This window comes from Nylanderia fulva, unplaced genomic scaffold (genome assembly GCF_048542155.1).
Source record: "Nylanderia fulva isolate GAGA-0341 unplaced genomic scaffold, ASM4854215v1 Scaffold17, whole genome shotgun sequence".
NCBI classification, from domain to species: Eukaryota; Metazoa; Arthropoda; class Insecta; order Hymenoptera; family Formicidae; genus Nylanderia; species Nylanderia fulva.
This window is the reverse complement of record NW_028189945.1, coordinates 4,523,045-4,544,517: the sequence shown is the minus strand read 5'-3', so window position 1 is coordinate 4,544,517 and position 21,473 is coordinate 4,523,045. Positions and strand designations below refer to the sequence as shown.

At 35.4% G+C, this 21,473-nt stretch overlaps 3 protein-coding genes across 3 annotated transcripts; 2 read left to right on the top strand and 1 right to left on the bottom strand.

Annotated features, from left to right (window-relative positions):
- Nucleotides 1-3,864: 3,864 nt before the first annotated feature.
- Nucleotides 3,865-7,828, top strand: trsn (translin). Its single transcript, XM_029320128.2, has 6 exons — nt 3,865-4,406; nt 6,216-6,462; nt 6,903-7,008; nt 7,108-7,323; nt 7,405-7,484; nt 7,573-7,828. The coding sequence occupies exons 2-6, from the start codon at nt 6,391-6,393 to the stop codon at nt 7,810-7,812; spliced, it is 714 nt and encodes a 237-aa protein (XP_029175961.1). The 5' UTR covers nt 3,865-4,406; nt 6,216-6,390; the 3' UTR covers nt 7,813-7,828.
- A 936-nt stretch (nt 7,829-8,764) lies between these two features.
- Nucleotides 8,765-10,823, bottom strand: LOC114944278 (uncharacterized). The gene is made up of 4 exons (XM_029320122.2): nt 10,380-10,823; nt 9,579-9,953; nt 9,130-9,494; nt 8,765-9,051 (listed from the first exon to the last, which is right to left on the bottom strand). The coding sequence occupies exons 1-4, from the start codon at nt 10,474-10,476 to the stop codon at nt 8,920-8,922; spliced, it is 969 nt and encodes a 322-aa protein (XP_029175955.1). The 5' UTR covers nt 10,477-10,823; the 3' UTR covers nt 8,765-8,919.
- E(Pc) (Enhancer of Polycomb) lies at nt 10,228-21,248 on the top strand. The gene is made up of 11 exons (XM_029320118.2): nt 10,228-10,302; nt 11,009-11,879; nt 12,793-12,931; nt 13,025-13,266; nt 13,477-13,733; nt 13,818-13,953; nt 14,323-14,622; nt 15,661-15,812; nt 15,899-16,033; nt 16,191-17,354; nt 17,783-21,248. Exons 2-11 carry the CDS (start codon nt 11,727-11,729, stop codon nt 17,898-17,900), a joined length of 2,796 nt encoding a protein of 931 aa, XP_029175951.1. The 5' UTR covers nt 10,228-10,302; nt 11,009-11,726; the 3' UTR covers nt 17,901-21,248.
- Nucleotides 21,249-21,473: the final 225 nt, after the last annotated feature.

Genomic DNA, 21,473 nt, shown 5'->3' with positions numbered 1-21,473 from the left:
CAGCGTACGGTTCGTACGGTAAAGAGCAAAGTTCAGCGTTCCTTTGCCGTAGTATATACTCTTAAGAAGCGGCGGATAGCTTGAAAAGCGTTATGAATATACATGCCATGTTGAAGATATGCCGATCTTTTCGATCGTGACATAAAAATGACCGATTTATCTAATTGAAAGGTGATTTAAAAGAAAAGGAAAACATTTCCGCAGACGCGGAAAATATTCGCGATAGTAGCAGTTCTTCATTCCGAGAGAATTATTTTTCAATAAGATTTATTCCTCTCGCTATTTAACCAAGTACGTGTATCCACCGATTGTAAGGTCAGCTTGGTTTTCGCGCAAGGCAATCTAGCGTGCAACATCCATAATGCATCAACAAGTTTTTATCATTCGTTCTCTGAGATTCGTATCTCGTAGTGCGTTTTGCATTCGCGTCGAATTCAGCTGGTGCACGACTGCACGAGAAAACTGCGGGGTCTGGCAAATTTATATGTATATATATATTTTATATATACACACACATTCATCTCGCTGTCAAGTCGTGCATCGACGTATAATCTCGCGTAATGGAATGCATAAAATTCATAATTATATAGCCTGCACGTATGTACGCTATACTTAGATTTTTATGTAACTATGCGATGTGGACTTTAACGTCAATCGAGACGCACGTGCGTTACGTTGCATACAACGCGAGAAAGATATATTTGATCCTCAATTATGTTTTTTTTTCTTCTTTGAAGAGATAGAAGGAGAGGGAGGACGATTTGCAAAATATTTAACTTGGACAAACATTCGCATCTTGCAAAGTTATGGAAATCTGAATCTTCTAATTGATCTTAATCGTTGATATTAATTACCATTATTTACTTTCTGTAAATACGTAATTAAGGAGAACGCAATAATGAGCGGGCGATTTCGGAGTCGATTTGTTCGATCATCCTCGCGAATTCCTCGCGCGAATCGCGCTCGCGGCCCTTAACGGTCCGACATCGTGTCGGCAACGATTCACAATCGGCGGGTAGAGGAAATTCTCCAGTCGTGACGTAAAAAAAGACATAGTGCCTGAGGGCGTTTCTTCAACACGGCGCCACCAATACAGGACTGCGAGTTTAGTTACGGAACGAACGCGTTCCATCCTCCTCTATCTTCCTTCTATTTCGATCTCTTATACAGAATCCATACCGGCGAGAGAGAAACGAGCGGAATCTCATTATAACGAGTCTACAAATTAAACTTTTATAACTTATTTTTATTTATAATGATATATATTTAATATCAATAGTAATGTTACATGTTCTTACATTGTTGAGTATATAATTATAGAATATTAAAATTATATAATATACATATAATTATTATGTGGGATTATATTTAAAAAATACAATTAGACTTATAATTTATTCAACAAACAAATCGTCGAGTTTAAAGTCTATAATTGTTACAGTTGCAAGCAAATGAGATCATAATTTGTAAATGTATTTGCATGTAAATGAGTAACGCTTGCGGTTTCCGGTGTGGATTCAGTCTTAGGATGAGTATACCTTCATTCTCAGCTGTCTACGATTTTAATTACAAGCGGTTCTCTCTACGAGAGAGAAAGAACCTTTCGCTGGTGGCTTCCAGAGCCGCAGACGCGCACCGTACCGGGACGAACAATTACCATTTCGTCTCGATCTACATTGTTTCCTTAAGAGATGCAAGTTGAGCAAGATTAAATCTTGATTAAAATGACGCGAATCTAGGCGTGGGCAAATTGGCGAGCAAATTTGTGCGAATATGATGGATACCCCGTTAGTTAAACCGTACACTGGAAAAAAATTGTTAATTTGACTATCGTTCAACTATAAATTACTATTTTAAAATCGTTTAACTATAAATTATTATTTTACTAATTAAACATATATTAGTAGTATTTAAGTCATATTCATACGTTTTGTTAATTTAATATTCTAGGTAGCAAGCGTACGTCATTTTGACGTTTAATGACTTTGCTACTTGAAATGCTATATTTAATTTTAATATTTTTATGTTTAATTAACAAATTAATATTTAGTAGAATGATTTAGTCAAGTTAATAATTTTTTTAGTATACTTTTTTCTATTTCTTTTTTTGATTAAACGCATCAGTAATTTAAAAACGCCGTGTATCAGCTACAAGCTGCGTCTGCGAGCTACCAGACAAGATCTATCGGCGTTTTCATGATATACGTTTTCCGGTGAAGGAAAATTAATAGACGCGTTAACGATGTAAAGGCTCGCCTCTCGTTTATCTCCGGTTTAGTTTTTCACGATAGATAAGTCGCATCCCGTGAATCTCATTCTCGAGTCCCCTTCCTCGATATGAGAACACACGTGGTATTCGAATAAGATCGAAACAAGCGTATTCAAGGCGAGATTAAAAGACGCGCGGTTAATATCGAAGCATCTTTTGCCTCGCACAGGTTCTTCGCCATCAGGTTACTCCGGTTACGTGACTCTATTTTTATATTTAGATAAAAAAAACAAAAAGATTTACATATTTTCTCGCATTGCATCTCAAGAGACGGTAGAAAACAAATAGCAGGAAAAAGAACTTCAAAAAATAAAAAGAAACGAACGAAAATATGTTTGTAAAAAGTGTAGATGCAAATATTGTTGTAAAATAATGAAAATTCGATATTCCTCGTTACATTTCTCGATTTTCAATTCCGAAAAAGAGAGGAAAAAGATTAATATATATTTCTACAAGTATAAATGAGGAGCCATTGGCATTTAATTGGTATTTACTCGAGTCTGCTACGTGTATACTGATGACCCTGACATTTACGCCGCTGCATTTTGCATGTGTTACGCATATACTCGTTCAAGTTAAGCACCGTTCACATCCACGGATGTGAATCACCTTAGCAGGCGAAATGCGTGGTTTTGAGATTTCATCAGATTACATCGCCAGATACGTAAATTTCCAACCCCTCTATTGTTTCCCATTTATATTCTTTGAGAATATATAATTATATAAGTAAACGTGCGTGCAAGACACGTATGTTTAAATGTGCATACGATTAATAAATCTTTATAATTTTGTAGAAAAAATTAAACATTATATTATGACTATCTTCAATTTAAATCAGATAAAACTAAATGATAAGCCAAATAACTATATATAACGCTTGCATGATAACAATGAAATCTGATGTGCGTTCCTCGACTGGCAATGAATCCTCGAAGAAAACATTGTGCGCCTCCTATTTTTTAAATTATCAGCTTGAATGTATCGTTTCCATATTTATGCGAGTATATACATATGATGCATTGCACGCGCTGAGCTTATGTTAATTTGTGCAAACCTGTTTAAAGCGCAAACATTGAATTGTAAAACGCTTCCGCCATCGCGTCGCGGACTATCTCGATGTACGCATTTCGCCTGTTTGTTGTCCAGGATTCGAAAGCATATGCGGCGAAAGTGATTACAAAATATCGGTTTTATTTATAGATCGCTTGGCACGCGAGAAATTTCAATCCTGGTCATCTAAAATGTTTGTTTCATTCTACAATTCTCTTACATTCTTTTCGCAATAATTACTTGAAGTTATTTATTAATAAATAATTCGATCTTTACTTAACTATATCCCAGCAAACACCGATACATAATTGCTATAATACATTGCTATAATAAAACGGAATATAACAGGTAATATAACGTGTACGTTACATGTAACATCCATGTTAGTTGTAATTTCCCACTCATAGATGTAACATTTTAATATAACATATATTACATTGTAGTTATATTGTAATTATATACCAAATAGCACATTGATGTATTGATAAATCAGGGCTATCTTGGGATATAATGACAATATAACTACAATGTAATATATGTAATATTAAAAATGTTACATCTATGAGTGGGAAATTACAACTAACATATACGTTACATGTAACATGCTTAAGTATATAACATTTATATATACTGTGTTTGCTGGGATTATTAGATTTTGTTTTAAAAATGGAAAAATAGGGGACAAGCGCAAATCTTTAAATTACATAATATTATAGAGTTGTGTTAGAAAACGTGAAAAAAAAATGACGTGACAAATGTAATTATTTTTTAACGCAATCCATCGAATTCGTTCCCTCGGAATTGTTACTTTATTACAAGTGGGATTTTCTCTTTTCCAGGGAATCGCAATTTCGCGATTGTTGCACGCGAGGTGTTGCCCATGCGAATCGCTGGAGTCGTTGTTAACTGCGGGAACGCCTCGGGGCCGCAGAGGACGAGAGGGTCCCTTTACGTCGGCGTCGTCGGTGGGGCCCCACGTATATGTACGGCCGCGTTATTTTCTCGCTGAGATAAGATCGACGCCGCTAAAAATAGCTCACGCACACCATCAGGCGATTACCAAGCAGCGAGAGAACATATTCCCGAGGTTTGCGCCAAAAATTTACGATAACCCGTCTTAGCAGGATTTTATTGAGATTGACGTCTCCCAAGGAGGAGGAATGCGAAGCTTAACGGGGCCCCGCTGAGGCCCTACACCGCCTTCTTCTTCTTCGTCTTCTTCTCCTCCTCCGACTTCATGACGAGCTTCGTTTGCGTACACATATATACATACATACATATACATGTATGCGGGCTGTTGACCGCTTTACATAACGAGAAAAGATACCGCAAGCTTTCACGAATGTTATCGGCATCATTATATCGCGCTGCGTAAACTTTTTCACCGCTGGACGAGCGGTGCCGATTTTTATTGACACAGAACTATATGTGTATCTATATCTATGTATATGCGTGATGTAAAAAACGAGCGAAGATTTGCGCATCGAAGTTATCGAAAATGAAGTATGGCAGGAAAAAGATCCGCGTACAAGGCCGTCGCAAGGCCGAGTGTCTCTTCGTCGTTTCTGTCCTCGTCGTCGGGTGGTTACAAAGCGACGAAGTCCCCGAGTGCGTAATGAGAGAGTGCATCATCACGCGATAATTTCGCAAAAACAATTCCCATTAAACGCGAAGTTCCAAAGTTGAACTCTGTTATTAGTTGTAACATCAACGGAAAGGATATGCGATTAATTAGCGTTTGTTAAGAGGATGTTGCATTCATTTTTATATCGATTTCCGATGAAGAAAAAATTAGAATTTTCTCTCTCTTTATCTCTTTCCTCGTGGATAGAAACATCGCTCGTTTCTCATACTTCCTACATCGGTATCGATCGATCGGCGAATTCATGGGTGAATTCGCGTCACGCTAGTCGAGCGCGAACGCACGTTGGTGAACGTTGGTGAACGTGGGCGCGGAGATTTTTCCATAAAACGAGTCCCCCTTCGCTTGGATGTTGTTTGACCGCGGTGTATCGGGATCAATGACACGCCCGCGGATTCTCTCCCTCTTTATAGGGGGATGCATATCCTCCGGACCTGTGCGTGAAGCTGCGGCGTGTGTATGCAGAATTCCAAGCCGCCGCTATGTCGTCGCCGCAGTCTTCCTTCCTTCGACTTCTTCGCGCACGCACAGCAGGACCTACTGGTTTCTATTTATACACCTTGAGAGAGAAAAAGAGAAAGAGAGAGAGAGAGAGAATCGCGAGATCTTGCAAACGAGCGCGTCTCTCACGCGAACTCAAATTTGCTATATATTATGTCGCATCTTCTATATAATAAGTATCAAAAGATGCGCTCTCTTTCGTAAATGAAATAAAAGATTTTTAATTTAATTATTTATTATATCTATCAAAATATAATTGGATAGAAAGTATATATATATATATATATATATATATATATATATATATATATATATATATATAAAGCGCGAAATATAATAACACACTTGAATATAAAAATTATAATATATATATATATATATATATATATATATATATATATAGATTTTCAAAAAAATAAATATATTTATAAAGATAACTTATAGATTTATATATATATTTATTTTATATATATATATATATATAAATCCATAAGTTATCTTTATAAATTTATGAAAAGTTGTCTTTATAGATTTATGAAAAAACGATGTGCGTGCACGCAATAAACTATCAAAAATTATATTACACAGAACTTATCAATCTGATAATTTAGAAGATTTTTTTTATATGCGATTAGATATATAAAATTATTTATTCCATATTTTATGCTTGAATAATGATTCGTTAAAATTGATTCATTTTTCTTAGTATTATTATGTATTACTAAATTTTTTTATTTAATATTTCTATTTTAGGCTCGGAAACTACATGGTGCTGCCATCTGTGACACATTTGGCAAACTACTACGTCATTTCGCGCTCGACCTGTCAGAATGGTATTGACTTTACCGACAGAATCAATTGCGTGATTTACACGGAATATCACGCGATAACAGATTGTTCCTCGTGAAACAGAAATAAAAAGGACGCAATGTCTACGAGAATAACGGACATCTTTAATTCTTTTCAAGATTATCTGAACAATGAACAAGAAATACGCGAGGTAACGTGTATTAACATTTATTCTTTCTCGAGAACGATCGTGACTCTTGATAGGTTATGTTAAAGTCGGATCGTTTGTGTTGTTCAACTTTGCAACTTGCAGTTTTAATTTCTAAAAAAAAATTCGTAGAAATATTATGCGAGCGCGAATAAAGCCGTGCATTTATAATGTTCTGTTCTTTGTACGAAAAATCTTGTCTGTGATTCTTCTTGCGCGAGTTTGCCGATTACTCTGTGTTTACATTCAGAAAATGTCATTGACCCTTCTGACAATAATTTCAGAATTGCATGTTCTTCATATTTTGCAAAATTTTAAAAATCTCTTTGAAAAGAGATGCAAAATTTATCACTGTTTTTCTTAATATTGATTTGTTAGAAACTTAAACTCAATTGAAGCACAGAGAAAATACAAAAATTCAGATGAACTATTTCTTATTGCAGCAAATCCGCGTTATTGTCAAGGATATTGAGAAGAGTGCCAGAGATATTTTGATGATATTACAAAATATTCACAACACGGTGCACGATACGGTAGATGAGAATATAGGTATGTTGAATATGTATAGTGGTATTTCTTCTTAACTTTTCTTGCAGGTTTATATGTAACAACTATTGTGAATTAAATAATATTTATCTTAATTTGCAGTTGTAGCAGAATATTGTACAAAGGCAAGAGAAATATTTGGAGAAGTGAGGATACAATATGCAAATCTGGCTAAAGTAGTACCGAGTAATCAGTATTATCGCTATCACGATCAATGGCGTTTTGTTACTCAGAGGCTATGCTTTCTAGTTGCTCTAGTTATATATTTAGAAGTTAAAGTTTTAGTCACCAAAGCCACTGTCGCAGAAATATTAGGAGGTATGAGAGCAAAATGATATTTAGTTTTACATGTATGACGTAATTTATGATACTTAAAAATAATTCTCATAATGTTTACAGTAAAGGATAAGAGAGAGGAAGGTTTTCATCTAGATCTGGAAGATTTTTTATTGGGCCTACTTCAATTGTCTGCCGAATTGGTATGTATTTTCTGTATTTTTCTCATATTTTCTAGATTATTTTCTTCAGGTTTTCTCATAATTTTGTAATGGCGCATTCTCTTTTTAGAGCCGTTTCGCCGTAAACAGTGTCACCAATGGTGATTACGATCGGCCAATAGAAATTGCAAGGTTTGTCAATGAATTAAATGCTGGTTTTCGATTATTGAACTTAAAGAACGATATGTTGAGAAAACGTTTTGACGCCCTTAAATATGACGTAAAAAAGATCGAAGAAGTAGTATACGATTTATGTATTCGCGGTTTAAAACCATCTCCTCGGCCTACCGAAGAAGCACCTACTGTATAAATCTTTTTTATAACTTTCCGCAATCTTTAATATACCTCCACATGCGTAAAGAGTACAATGAATATAATAAGTACAATGAGTCGTGCGAAAATATGACGAGTCCATATGATATACGGCAAAAGTTTATTTATTTGGTTATTAAATATCTTTACTTTAGATTCTATCAAAATTTGTCAAGTTGCTGATATATATTTAAAATTTTAATATAAGTGCAAAGTTTTTTTTGACTTTTTATATTTAAGTAAAACTATTTTTTTAAATTTAATATATTTTTGTATTTTATTTATATTTATTTATTTATTATTATGTTTATTGCGCAGTGAAGAAAACTAAGTATATTTCGAAACGTTTGTAATTGGTTTTTTAAATTAAAATTTTTCCAAGTTTTATAATAATTTTTTTATAGCTTGTTTCACATGGTCTCGTAATATTTAATAAGTTATCATTGTATTTTTGTATTGCTTGGATGAATTATATAATATACATATAATTTCCAAAATTTTTTTGTTTTACATTACGGTAAATATTTAACACATATGTAATGTTATACTTTTTTAAATATAAAGTTTTTGGAAAATTTAAAATTAATTTATAAAATATTTTAAAATACCATATAATAAAAATATAATAGATTATATTGTTATAATTTTCACAAAAATTATAACAATATAATCTATTATATTTTTATTATATGGTATTTTAAAATATTTTAAATTAATTTTAAATTAATTTTAAATTAATTTTAAATTTTCCAAAAACTTTATATTTAAAAAAGTATAACATTACATATGTGTTAAATATTTACCGTAATGTAAAACAAAAAAATTTTGGAAATAAATATGTAAGTGTAATTTGAGTTTAAAAATTTTAATATTTAAACTGAAATTATTAATTATTAACTACAATTAAATTATGTAACTTAAATTTTGGCATTTCAGAAATGATATACAAGTTTGAAATGCTTTATACTTTATTTTTTATTTAAATTTACAAATATTTTTAGTCGTAATAAATGTTTCTATTCTATGATGCTTATATTATTTTAATAATATATTTAATTTATTATTTTAATATATTATTGTAATAATATATAAATATATTACAAAATTAATAGCCTTTATTAAAGTCAAACACATTTATCATACTTTCTTTCTTCGTGTACTTGGCATAATTCACAGCAAATTGTTCTACAACATCTTGCAAAACTGTCACACCAGAATTGTGTGGCGAGATAGTCACCTAAACACAAATTAATATTTATTAATAAAACTTAAATAGAACCTTTTTATTTGATAACAAAGCAAAAATAATAGTTACTTGTGGAAAATTCCATAGTTTATTTTCCTTTGATAATGGTTCTTTCTCAAATACATCTAAAATAGCAGCCAAAATCCACTTTTGTTCCAGAGCATTTATCAGATCGGTTTCTTTAATAACAGAACCACGTCCTATGTTAATAAAAACAGTATTCTTGGCTTTGCAATGCTGCAAAACAGTTCCATTTAAAAGCCCATTTGTATTTGGAGTGGACGGCAATATATTAATGATATAATCGCAATTCTCTAAAATATCTTGCAAGCCATCTACAGTTCTATGTTCATCAAGATATGATAATTTTTCCTTTGGAGTACTGCTTGTCATTCCCCAGATAGTCGCGCCAAACAACTTTAATTTTTGTGCCACTGTGGAAAAAACAATAAGAAATGAACTTTTACAGACTTTGTTTCTACGTTACATTTAAATTTTGATAATGATTTATAACTTACCGCACTTTCCTATTGTTCCTAGTCCTAAGATTCCTATGGTCAAATCACGTATGTGCCTATGATTTATCAATTTGCCTTCTTGTTTCCACACAGCAAGCTTCTGATTCTCATATTGTTGTCTTTGATCACGCTCAAAGTTGACAATCTGCGCGATTACGTATTCAGACATGGCTAGCCCAAATAATTCACCAGAGAAACGAGTGAGTACATAATTTCTTTCTGTGTTCTGTACATGTGAAGTAAATTTTTCCAAGCCAGCCCATGTCGCTTGTATCCATTTGACCGATGTTAATTTGTTTGCGTAAGGTACCAATAAATCACAATCAGCCACTAATATTTCTGCTGCGTTAAGCTTGGACAAGGTATCTGCTTGCCCTGTAATAAAAGATATATTTAAGTATATCCCTTAAAATATTATATATATATATATATATATGATATGATTATATGCGATATATATGTATATATAAATTTTAAGAAACGTGTATATATATATATATATATTAAGTAAAATGAGTTTAAAATGTAAGCTTTTTGTAGCAATTATATTTTTTATGAAATTTTTTATTTTCGCGCCAAAATTTGAAAGTGTCAAAATTCCCGCCCTAGGCGCGTTCTTTCTTTTTTTACGTGCACGCGCCCATACGGAAGTGGTGGGAGAGGAGCGTAATGGCAGCGGGAAACGACACGTGCTCGTCGTGAGGGGGTACGAGGGGAAAATTAGGTGAGTTCGGGTGATTCGGGAACGTATTTCGGGCGCGCGATCGATGCGTCGTGATACGGGGCGGAAATATGAAATACCTGGCGAAACGTCGTTGAAGCACAGGCTCGGCAGTCGCAGTCGCAGATGGTGAGATAACCTAGGAATCGCGGACAACACCGCGATGATCTGCGTCATGTTAACACGCCTGTTTTTAATCCGCCATGCGAATTATTCGAGGCTACGCGAGTCAAGCGGGTGACTCACTAGCGCGTATTTTTCATCGTTTCATAAATTTTCATCCTCCTCGATTTTTTCCCGTCATATCAGTGAGACTGATATAACGCGTGGCTTCGCTCATTTCGGGCCGAGATACACGTGGGTAACACTTGGAACGCGCACTTTCTACACCTGCCTGCACCGCGATCTCGCTCTCTTTCTCACTCCAACGTCCAAAGAATATATCTAATTCTCTTCAAATTTCAGAAAGTGCAGCCGAGGCGAAGCAACTTTCTATTTATGTAACGTCAATTTTTTCCCTTAGTATTTATTCCGCACGTAATAATAGAAATGTTATTTTTCGCGGTAATCGAAATTTAATACGTCATCGCAGCCCGAAAGAATTTTGTTTACAAAGAAATTATATATTTAAAATAAATAAATAAATTTCTAATAAATTATATTATAATATTATGTATAAATTTATGTAAGTGACACTTGCATGTTTCAGGATTAGAAATCGAAGATTCCCGGACAAATAAAATAAGCGTGCGAATACGAGAGAGAGATAGAAGAGGAACAAGTACGATAAAAATTCAAAGTTGAAAGTTGGTTTTCCAAGGGAAATGACGTCTGGTAAATGCGAAGGCTTCCGGTGAGAACCGGGCTGCATTTGTCCAAAAAGCAAAGACACGTCTCGGTGGGCGAGAAATAAATCGGCCCGATCGAGTCGAGGCGCAAGGCACCGCGGCAAGGCAAGGCACCAATAGGCTTGCGCGGGCTTCGCTCTTGGGCGCCGCGCCGCCGACGACGACGACGACGACGCCGCCGCCGCCGCCGCCTCGCCGCGCCGATTCCCGCGCGACTCACGTCGGCTCGCCGAACTGCACGGCGGCGGCCGAACGTGTTAAATGGCTGTGCGTCGGCCATGATGGCTTTGAGCAGGGACCGTGTCACGCAAACATGTTTTCGAAGTGATATATCTCGTTTGGTGACTGAGTGACCGTGTTCGAGCGCGATGGCCGGGGAACGATGAGGCCCTGAGCGCTCTCCGTGCCGGGTAATTCGGCCCCCAGGGGCCTCCCCCAGCCAGGCCTGAATAGGCCAAGAGGTTCCACGGCGTTCCGCGCGAGTCGTCCCCCCTCAGCCGACCCGACTGGCCTCACCACGGTTCGCGACCAGCCATCCTTGGTTGTCAACACGCGCGAGAGCGCCAGCCGCCCTCAGCGATGAGCAAGCTGTCGTTCAGGGCGCGCGCCCTGGACGCCTCCAAGCCCATGCCGATCTACATGGCCGAGGAGCTGCCGGATCTGCCAGATTATTCGGCCATTAACCGCGCGGTGCCCCAAATGCCCAGCGGCATGGAAAAGGAGGAGGAATGCGTAAGTCGGAACCGTCCAGTTTCCGAGTTCCAGCATGTTTTCCTCGTCCGCCATCTTACCCACGGTCGCCCGATTTCGTAAACAACCGGCAGATGGCGAGGGCCACCCTGGACAATTCATAAATAACATTCGCAAATTCATTTTCACCCTCGTTTAACACAATAGCAGAGCCACGGGCGATTCCTGTTCGTCCTTCCTACGTATTTCCGTTTCCCGTCCGACTTCTCATGACAGCTGTCAACGTTTGGTTCACCAGCAATCTCATTCTTACCCTGCACTATCGTGTCACTGCTTGCCTGCGTCAAAATGTCAAAGGTTTCTCTGTTTGACGTTTTGATAATGCTCTTGCGATGCCTCTCATGTACAAGAGTCTCCAACTTGCATGCAGTAGTACTCTAGAATCTGTTTTTTTGCAAAGATACTTTAAAGTTGACTCCAATTTTCTTGACTTTGTTATATGCGTTGCGTAAATACTGTTTGCAGCGAGTCATAAGACATTTGCATTTGTAACATCAAAACATATATAGATATTCATGATCGTTGAATCTTTAGGTCGCAATAACAATGTATCAATGATTGATTTATATTATATAATATATATTATATATTATAATTTTCAATTTTAAAATATATCGAAAGCATATGACATTATCGTTCAAATGATTACTATTCTTCTTGATGATAATGTATGTACAATTATAGCATATTGATGAAAAATATCAGATTCATATCAACTGAAATAAATTTTCCAAAATGATAGGTGTGTAATATGCTAAGAAATTTAAATTTATTGATTAATTTTTAAAACACTTTGTAAATATACTCCACTTTGACAATCTTGTTTACATTTAATAATTGTGATTCACAAATGCTTCACTGTAATTTTAATTAAGTGAATCTATTTGTTTTACAGGAACATCATCTTCAAAGAGCAATATGCACAGGTCTAATTATTCCTACTCCTGAAGTAACCGATCTGGCAGATGTGGAAGCTTATGACAAGATATATCCTGCTGATTATAAGCTGCCTCGCCAATTAATACACATGCAACGTAAGAGGCCACATTAAGATACCATTTTACAATGCAATTTTACCAAATATTTGTGACAAATAATTAATTAATTTTCTTCTGTTTTGTTAATAGCCTTTGCAATGGAACAAGATATACCTGATTATGATATGGATTCGGAAGATGAAAAATGGGTTGCGGTACAAAGTCGCAAGATGGATTTGACTCCTCTCCAATTTGAAGAGATGATGGATCGTTTGGAAAAGAGTTCAGGACAAACTGTAGTTACCCTCAGTGAAGCCAAGGCACTTTTAAAAGAGGATGATGATTTAATTATCGCGGTTTTCGATTATTGGCTCAATAAACGTCTTAAAACTGTAAGCATCACATTTGTGATTTTGAGGTTATGTTACTTGGTTTTATATGCATATGCTTATATTATTTATCAGAAATGTAGAAATATGTATACATTATATTCTATTAGTTTGTTTTTTGCTTCTCTTTACGAAATTAATCAATTTTATAGTATTTCTAAATTAATGTCTCAAATATTGTCTGATGTTAATTATCAATTTTTTTTCTTACAGCAACATCCACTGTTATTAACAGTTAAAACGGAGAATCGATTCGGTTCGGCTGCCAACAATCCATATCTCGCGTTTAGACGACGTACGGAAAAAATGCAAACTCGCAAGAATCGGAAGAACGATGAGACAAGCTATGAGAAAATGTTAAAACTCCGTAGGGATCTTAGTAGGGCCGTCACGCTTTTGGAGATGGTGAAACGCAGAGAAAAGACGAAACGAGAACATTTGCATCTTACAATTGAGATTTACGAGAAACGGTTAGTGTAAAATTATGATATACACGTTGCTATGTGTATTGTATACAAGTGTTGAATGAAAACTACGCCTTTCTAATTTCACAGGTATCAAGCACAAGATTTCAATGGACAAATATTAGCAGAAGTATCCGCATTAAAGGCACCGAGACCAGCGTTTGCTCCACTCTTTACTAATCAGTTTGGTGTTCATCAAAATTGGACAAACAAAGTCTGTAGTAAAGTATGTATGAGCATTAAAAAAGAGCCATTTGCCTGTATTATGAGCTCACATCTATCTCTAGATGTACCTCTAAAGTTAGAAGCTCATATTAGGAGCATACATTTATCTCTAAATGTGCCACGATAAATGTGGCAGTATTATGAGCGCATCTTTAGCGATGTATCTAGAAAAAATCCTCTAAAAAAATTATTTTGAATCACGTTTACAACACTTGATAAATGTGCTCTTGAGTACATTTATCTGTGCTCTTATCTTTGGAGGTACATCTAGAAATAAATGAGAGGAGTTCATAATGTGGATCATTTTCTTTATCTACTATATTATCTTTGCTGCATATAATGGTTTAACGCTGCTTTACTTTTAATTTAGGACGAGGCAGTACCCAGGAAAGAAAAGCGGCAATATAAGAAACGGAAACATAAAACAGACAATAGGACAGGAAATTTGGAGGAAACCAGTGTTCGTAGCGGTACGGGTAGCGGTGGCGGTCGAGGAAATCGTCCAGTTCTCGGAGGCGGGCTGGACCCGCTCATCAGCTCGGATGAAGATAGTCCGCTTCCATCTCATTCACACTCCCAACCCTCGTTATCCTCCGACCGCGACGACGAAGACACCGTAGATGAAGGTCAATTCACGTTTCGTCGAAATAGGAATTGCACTTATTTACCGGTAAGTCATTTTATTTGCTCTTTTCTTAAAACATCAATTTTTAATATATTTTGGTTACCATGATGTAACATTAATTTATTCAATAAAAGAATATGGCGTAAATTAAGAGACAAGCGCGATAAACAATGCGCAAATTATTCTTTGTTAAATATTTATTGTTTTATATAAATATTTTATGTTAAATATTTATTGCATTTGGTCCCAATTTCGAACAATTATCAGCAAAATAGATTGAATTGTGCATGTGTCTATTCCGTTGTGTTCTGATTCTTCTAACTCGCAGTGCTTTGTTCGATCGATGAGTTTATGCGTCAAACTGTTAAAGATTTGAATATTTTATAATGTTTTCAATCAACCAGTCGCATGTAATTTTTTCTTTAACAGTTGGAACTGAAAAGAGGTTTATTATGCTTTTCCATTGTGAGAGTTACTGAGGCTTACATATAAACACATGCACGATTCAGTTTATTTTTATTTGCTGATAATAGTCCGAAATGAGATTGAAATGGACACGATAAATATTAAAACATAAAAATAGTATTTAAAAAACAAAAAAGAGTAATTTGCACCGTTTACCATGTTTGATTTTTAATTAGCATATTCCCCCTTGTTGCTATCCTAATATCAAAACGTTCTACTTTAATGTTAATTACTCAAAAAATGCAAAGAATATTGGCAAAATGTTAGATAATATTAAAATGTTTAATATTTTATCTTAATATTCTTGAAATAAATTCAGAGTAATTAATTAGTCAAATGTTTGATTAATGCATTGGTTGTTTTATCATATACAATATTTTATATTTGTTAGAGATATTTTAAAATGTACTTAAAATTGTCAAAACTATTAAATTGGTTTTTTTTTAAATTGATCAATCCATATCGATGATATGCATTTTAGATATCCCGATTTTTTACCGTGTATGCATTTCATTCAATGCAATTACTTAGGCCCTTCGCATATATAAAAATATAATAGCTTAAGTTTTTTTTAAATACATATAGAGTTTTTAAATATGAATTTTTTTCTTTCTGCAGCCTGTATCAGGTGGTTTTGGAAATTGGCCTTGGTGTGATAAAAGCGAAGGCGGTTTGGCTGATAAAAAGTACAGGTTTGCACTGACCAGCATTAGCAAACCAGTGCCAAGGTGTATCGGCCTTGCACGACGGAGGATTGGTCGAGGTGGCAGGTACGATATGTGCAAACATTTAACGAGAGAGAATATTTAACTGTGTTTAGTCGATCATATGTTTATTACTAATTTACGATTTTCAGAGTAATACTAGACCGTTGTACTGTCGATATGGACGACATGTGGTCTTCTTTAGACTTTACGATACACGATTCCAAGCGCGAGCTAGTGGATTCAAACGCGACTGCCACAGCGACGACTACCGTTAAAAAAGAGTGGTATATCTATGTTATATTTTGTTATTATTTATTAACAAATTATATCTGTTTATAATTATACGCTTGTCATTTTGACTCGCAAAATTTATTTATGGATTTAATTTACAGAAGAAGACTTTCATACAATTATATCATGTATTAAATATCCGTTTCACAGGTTACATTTTCGACCAAAGACTCCGCCTGTGTCGGTGCATAGTCCAAACGAGGAAAGTAGCGACGACACGGATTCGGATGTAGAGCCAATGGTGTCTCGATCCAAGCTTCCATACCCGTTCCCGCCCGAGGCGACGTCCATATGCATCGAGGTGGAGCCGGAGCGCGCAGGTGACGAGTCACCGTTCACATCAGAATTTAACATCGCAGATTACTTCCCGACTGATGCCGTGTCGGACTTTGAATTCGCGGTAGCGAACCTCAATAATACGGGTAGCACCAGCGGTCTGTCGGACAATAGTGGCATGAAAGACTCGCGGACAGACGACGAGCTGGGCAGCTCGCACTTTGTGGTGACACCGCTCACGAGTAATCTGTTTGCGCCGCCCGCGACGACGACGACGACGACGACGACGCAGCAGCAGCAGCAGCAGCAGGCTCGGCCTCCTCAGTGCAGTGGTGGCAGTTTCAGTGGTGGTTCTAGTGTTGTAAATACTTGTACGAGTTCTTCTTCGTCGATTCCTCCGTTGTCCTCCGTTATTGTCACGTGTACGACTAATCAAGCCGCTGTAACATCGAGTACAGTGTCCACGCAGTGCACCAATGTTGGCATAGGTGCTACAATCGACACACAGTCGAATCATCATCAGCCCAACAAGCAACAACACAGACAATTGCCCAACAACAGCAATGCTGCCTCCATTCTATCGAAATCCTTGACTAGTCCAACAAATAATAGGAATGGCAGCAATTGCGGCGTTGGCAGTGGTAGTGGTAATAATAGTGGTGGTGGTGGTGGTGGTGGTGGTAGTGGCGGTGGTAGTGCGAACATTAGAGTGTTCAGTGCGAGCACTACATGCAGTGGCGGCGGCAGTAGTAGTGGTAATGGTAATGGTGGTAGTGTCACAAACTTTGGCAATAGCCACCAGAACGGTCCACTGCCGCATATAAACAACTCAAACAACCTGACAAACAGCACCCACGTCGTGAATAATCAACAGTCCACGTTAGTTCTGCCACAGAAGCATCCGCCGTCCAATTTGCTACCTGGCCTGATAGCGCAAAGTAAATTGGCCAGTCTCGCGAGGCAGCAGCAGCAGCAACAGACGCAGAATCAGGCGCAACAGGTCCCAACGTCCGGGGAAATTACGCTTAATAGTAATAGGTAATTCAATATTTCTCTCTTATATAATATATGTATATATATATTTTCAATATATACTGCTATTTGTGAAAATTGCAACACTATGAAGAAATAATGATGTTAACTGTGTTGCAATGTTCACAAACAACAGTGTATATGTATTTTTTTATCATATTATTTTATTATTTTATTATACATATAATATATATTTTTTTTCCAACTAGAAATTTACAAAAAGAGTAACAAAAACTTTTCTTTGGAAGTACATTTGCTATACAAAAGAACTGAGATTCATCAATTGACAAAGTGTTTGAAATGCAATGTTGCGATCGTATTTAGAATATGTATTTAACGCCTTGACATCTTGATTAATCGTTTTGATTTTACTAAAGATTTTTTCAATCAATTAATTTAATTTAATTCCCTCATTTTAATATTTTTTATTGTAGTGAAAGTTTGGATATGGAGGTGGATGGAGTGGACAATTCGCCGTGCGACAGCAAGCCGCAGCAGCAGCAGCTCGTACGGGCGAACAAAACAAATTCACTGGCGATGGAAGTGACATGATGCCTGCTATCGGCACCCCTGTTGCCGCCAATACGTCACTGGGGGCTTCGTTAAATTCTCTTACCTTGCCTATGTCTGCCTCGGGCGAGAGATGGAACGTGTACTGATGGTATACTGCGTTACGTGTTGATGCGAAAGAGCGATACGGCTAGGTACAATTGCAAAACTGCTCCTTCGATCAGTTGCTTTATTGTGCGGCGATGCAAATCAACGGTAGCGTGGATTCTGATGCAAGTATCAAGTTTCTTTTACTTCTGTCTTCATTGAGAGAGGGACTGTAATCGATCCGTACTCTTCAAATTTTCTTTTTCCTTGCTCATTGAACGATATGATATCGCCATTAACGATTGCTAAAGATGACCATGATAGCCATGTAAAAAAAATGTTGCCATTGTTCCTGTAGATACAAGATTCCGAAGTTGATGTATCCAATTGCCCAAAATTAGCACTTGATATTTTTAGTAATAGTGCTCGTTTTCTTTGTATCGTATAAAAAAATAGAGGGCAATATATATATGTAGTCAGTGGATAAATTGCATTCCTGGCTCACGAAGGATACATATTAATTGTAGCAAAGTTTTAAAATTATGTATATAATTAAGTTTCTCTTCAAAATATAACGTGCAATATACTGTTTTGTTTTTAGTCTGCAATAGTCTCATTCGTTCAATGCAAGGAAAACTAATCAGAAATATGAAATGCTATTATATGTCTAGATTATTGAAATCTCTTATTTATCATCTTTAATGACACAAAATAATTGGGTGGGTGCATACAGCAAGCTTTCTCAGACACAGCATTAATTATTGGATTATCGAAATTCCGTAAAAAAAACTCTTTTAACTCTACATCTATTGTAACATCCGTCATTCAAGATATACGCTCAAGATTATAGAGGCTTTGCGTTTTATCATTTATATTGATCAATAATTATTTTAATTTTATTTTGTTTTATTATGATAATTGATCAATAATTATTTTAATTTCCCTAAAAAATCGGGTAAAAAAGTATTTAGAAATGATTTACGCCATAAATTTCTTTAAAACAATATATAAAAAATAAATTCAATAAGCGCTACGTTAACAATGGCGGGGATTATTATAGTAATCTGCTCTTGTAAGTACAATAGTATGCTCGAATTACTTCTCATCGCTTTCCAGATAAATGACATTATACAGAAAACGAAAAATAGATTAATTAATTTCTTACAAAAGTGTACGATTTTTCTCAATACTGTATATATATAGATTTGGTTCGAATATTATATGACTTTATATAGAGTAATGCTATTTCCTTATATATACATATATATAAATATATACATATATGATACTATGTTAAAGGCTTCCAGGCTGTGAAATATCGAAGCTATTGTTATCAATGAATCTTTGATAGCATTAAGTCATTATAATCGTAAAAGGACTTTCTTTTTTTCTCTTTCTCCAGTAATCGCCAAAACGTACATTTTGATACGTGCATATCCGTCGCCTACATATTATATATGCGACTGATATGCGATTATAGGGTGTAATTTTATAATGTTGCGTTTGGAAAAGCTTGTATCACAGGATTTGTGTGCGGAGAGATCATTAGAATACTGTATTAGAATCTACAAAGCTCACATTGGGGCAATGTATAAGAACACTTACGTCTTTCACATTAGTGACTGAAACTCTACCACTATCGATATTAGAGATATTGAAATACTGAAGTACTTCAAGCAAAAGTCCTTGACAAAGTAAATATATAAACGATTAAATTTCATTGCCTTTAAAGATAGATTTCTTAATGTAACTTCATATATATCTGTTCTACACGCGATTCAATTAATTCCGGATTTCTTTTTTAATTTCTCGAATGTGTGTGAATTTAAAGGAAATGAGAACGAAGCTAAAGCTTTATTATGATATTCTGCACCATCTCATTCTACTACATTTTTATCTGCCGTCTCACAGACTCGATAACATTTTACTGTTAGATAAATGTAAACTGCTCGAAAGCTGTTCGATATTCGTTCTTATTTATAGAATAGAATTACTTACTAGAACTCGGATGTGAAATATCGAAATTCAAGTTCGTGTAAGTCTTGTTGTGCACGTTACGTACAGACTTGGAAAATTCGAGCATATACGAATAAAATTCAGACGTGCCATCATTAAATCTCTATTCGGACAAACATTTCAACAGTTATCCTGCCTGAAAAGGCAACGTCAAATTATATGAGTGACATTCGTTCTTTCATCGGCATGCATATTATTGGTTGCAAAGTAAAAAAATGGTAGAATTTATTGATACAACTGAACAAATTATCTTGGATATACTTAAAAGCAAATATTTGCAATTAATTCGATCAAAACATATTGTCGTTTCACATTTAATCACACGTCGTTCTTTCAGATTAAAAAAAATATATATATAAAACGCTTTCGCGAAGATAAACCTCAATTCATTATCTTGGAAAAAGACCAATAATCAATATGTTATAGTGTCTCTTGGATTTTCACGTGTAATATACGCTCTCTTCCTCCCTTTAATCTTTCTATATGCCGTCATCTCCCCTTCTGCTACTTCATCATAATACAAAAATTGTAAGAAAATGCGTAAAAAAAAGAAACATAGAAACGAGAGAATATCTTTACCGATCAAATTGACAATATATTGACTGTACATTTTTCTTTGAATGTGCGTTACATTCTAAAATCTTTTTGAATTTATATTTTTTTCAAAATCGAAAGATCGGAAAGTGATTTTTATTTCGTCGAGATACTTTTATTCCATATTCTTCTTTAACACATTGATAGTTGTACTTTTTTTGTTACTGTAAGCAGAATAGCTGCGTACAGAAATTCGAGATTGCGCAGAGAGAGAGAAAGAGAGCTCTTAATTGTTATTTGTTAAACGTTAAAACAGGCACTGATCATTGAGTAATTACCGATATAAAATGGAATTTCTGATTTATTCGTGAATGTTTATTTCAAAGAACTTGTCGCATTTAGCGAGTAATGAAATAGATTTTTGTGTCGCCAGCCGTAACGCGAGAAACGGGGGGATGGGGGATATAAAAATGATATGATGCGAATGTGTTACAAATTGTGTAAAAAAAAGAGGGAAAAGAGGAAAAAGAAGAAGGCAGACTTCTCGAAATCGTAATAAAATAAAACAAAAAAAAGGATATATTGTACATATAAAAATAATTACGCTTATTGTATCTCTTATTTTTAGGTAATTAACTAAATAATTGTAATAAAAAAAATGTTGTTGTGGTAGGCGCACAGCGAAACGTGTACGAAAATTTATGAATTCAAGACGATTTTAGAAGAGAGGAATAATAAAGAAATTTTATCCTGGATAGGACTTATTATTTTGTTAAGATCTTCACACACACATACACACATATTTTCGCCTGTATATTATCTAACATTTTTTGTGAAATCCGTTTTTTCTGACACATATATTTGTACATACTCTTTAGATATATTTCATTATTTCTCTCGTTTTTCTCAGATTCACTGTTGCGCGCGAAGCCGTATCCTCCATTCTCTCCACTTTGTTCGCTCGTATTCGTATAGCGT

Bases quoted from the DNA above. Each gene is read 5' to 3' on its own strand.
- trsn (XM_029320128.2), top strand. From the start codon at position 6,391: ATGTCTACGAGAATAACGGACATCTTTAATTCTTTTCAAGATTATCTG. The intron at 6,463-6,902 runs GTAACGTGTATT...TTCTTATTGCAG, and splicing joins ATGAACAAGAAATACGCGAG to CAAATCCGCGTTATTGTCAA. The intron at 7,009-7,107 runs GTATGTTGAATA...CTTAATTTGCAG, and splicing joins TACGGTAGATGAGAATATAG to TTGTAGCAGAATATTGTACA.
- LOC114944278 (XM_029320122.2), bottom strand. From the start codon at position 10,476: ATGACGCAGATCATCGCGGTGTTGTCCGCGATTCCTAGGTTATCTCAC. The intron at 9,954-10,379 runs GTATTTCATATT...CTTTTATTACAG, and splicing joins CTTCAACGACGTTTCGCCAG to GGCAAGCAGATACCTTGTCC. The intron at 9,052-9,129 runs GTAACTATTATT...ATTTGTGTTTAG, and splicing joins AACTATGGAATTTTCCACAA to GTGACTATCTCGCCACACAA.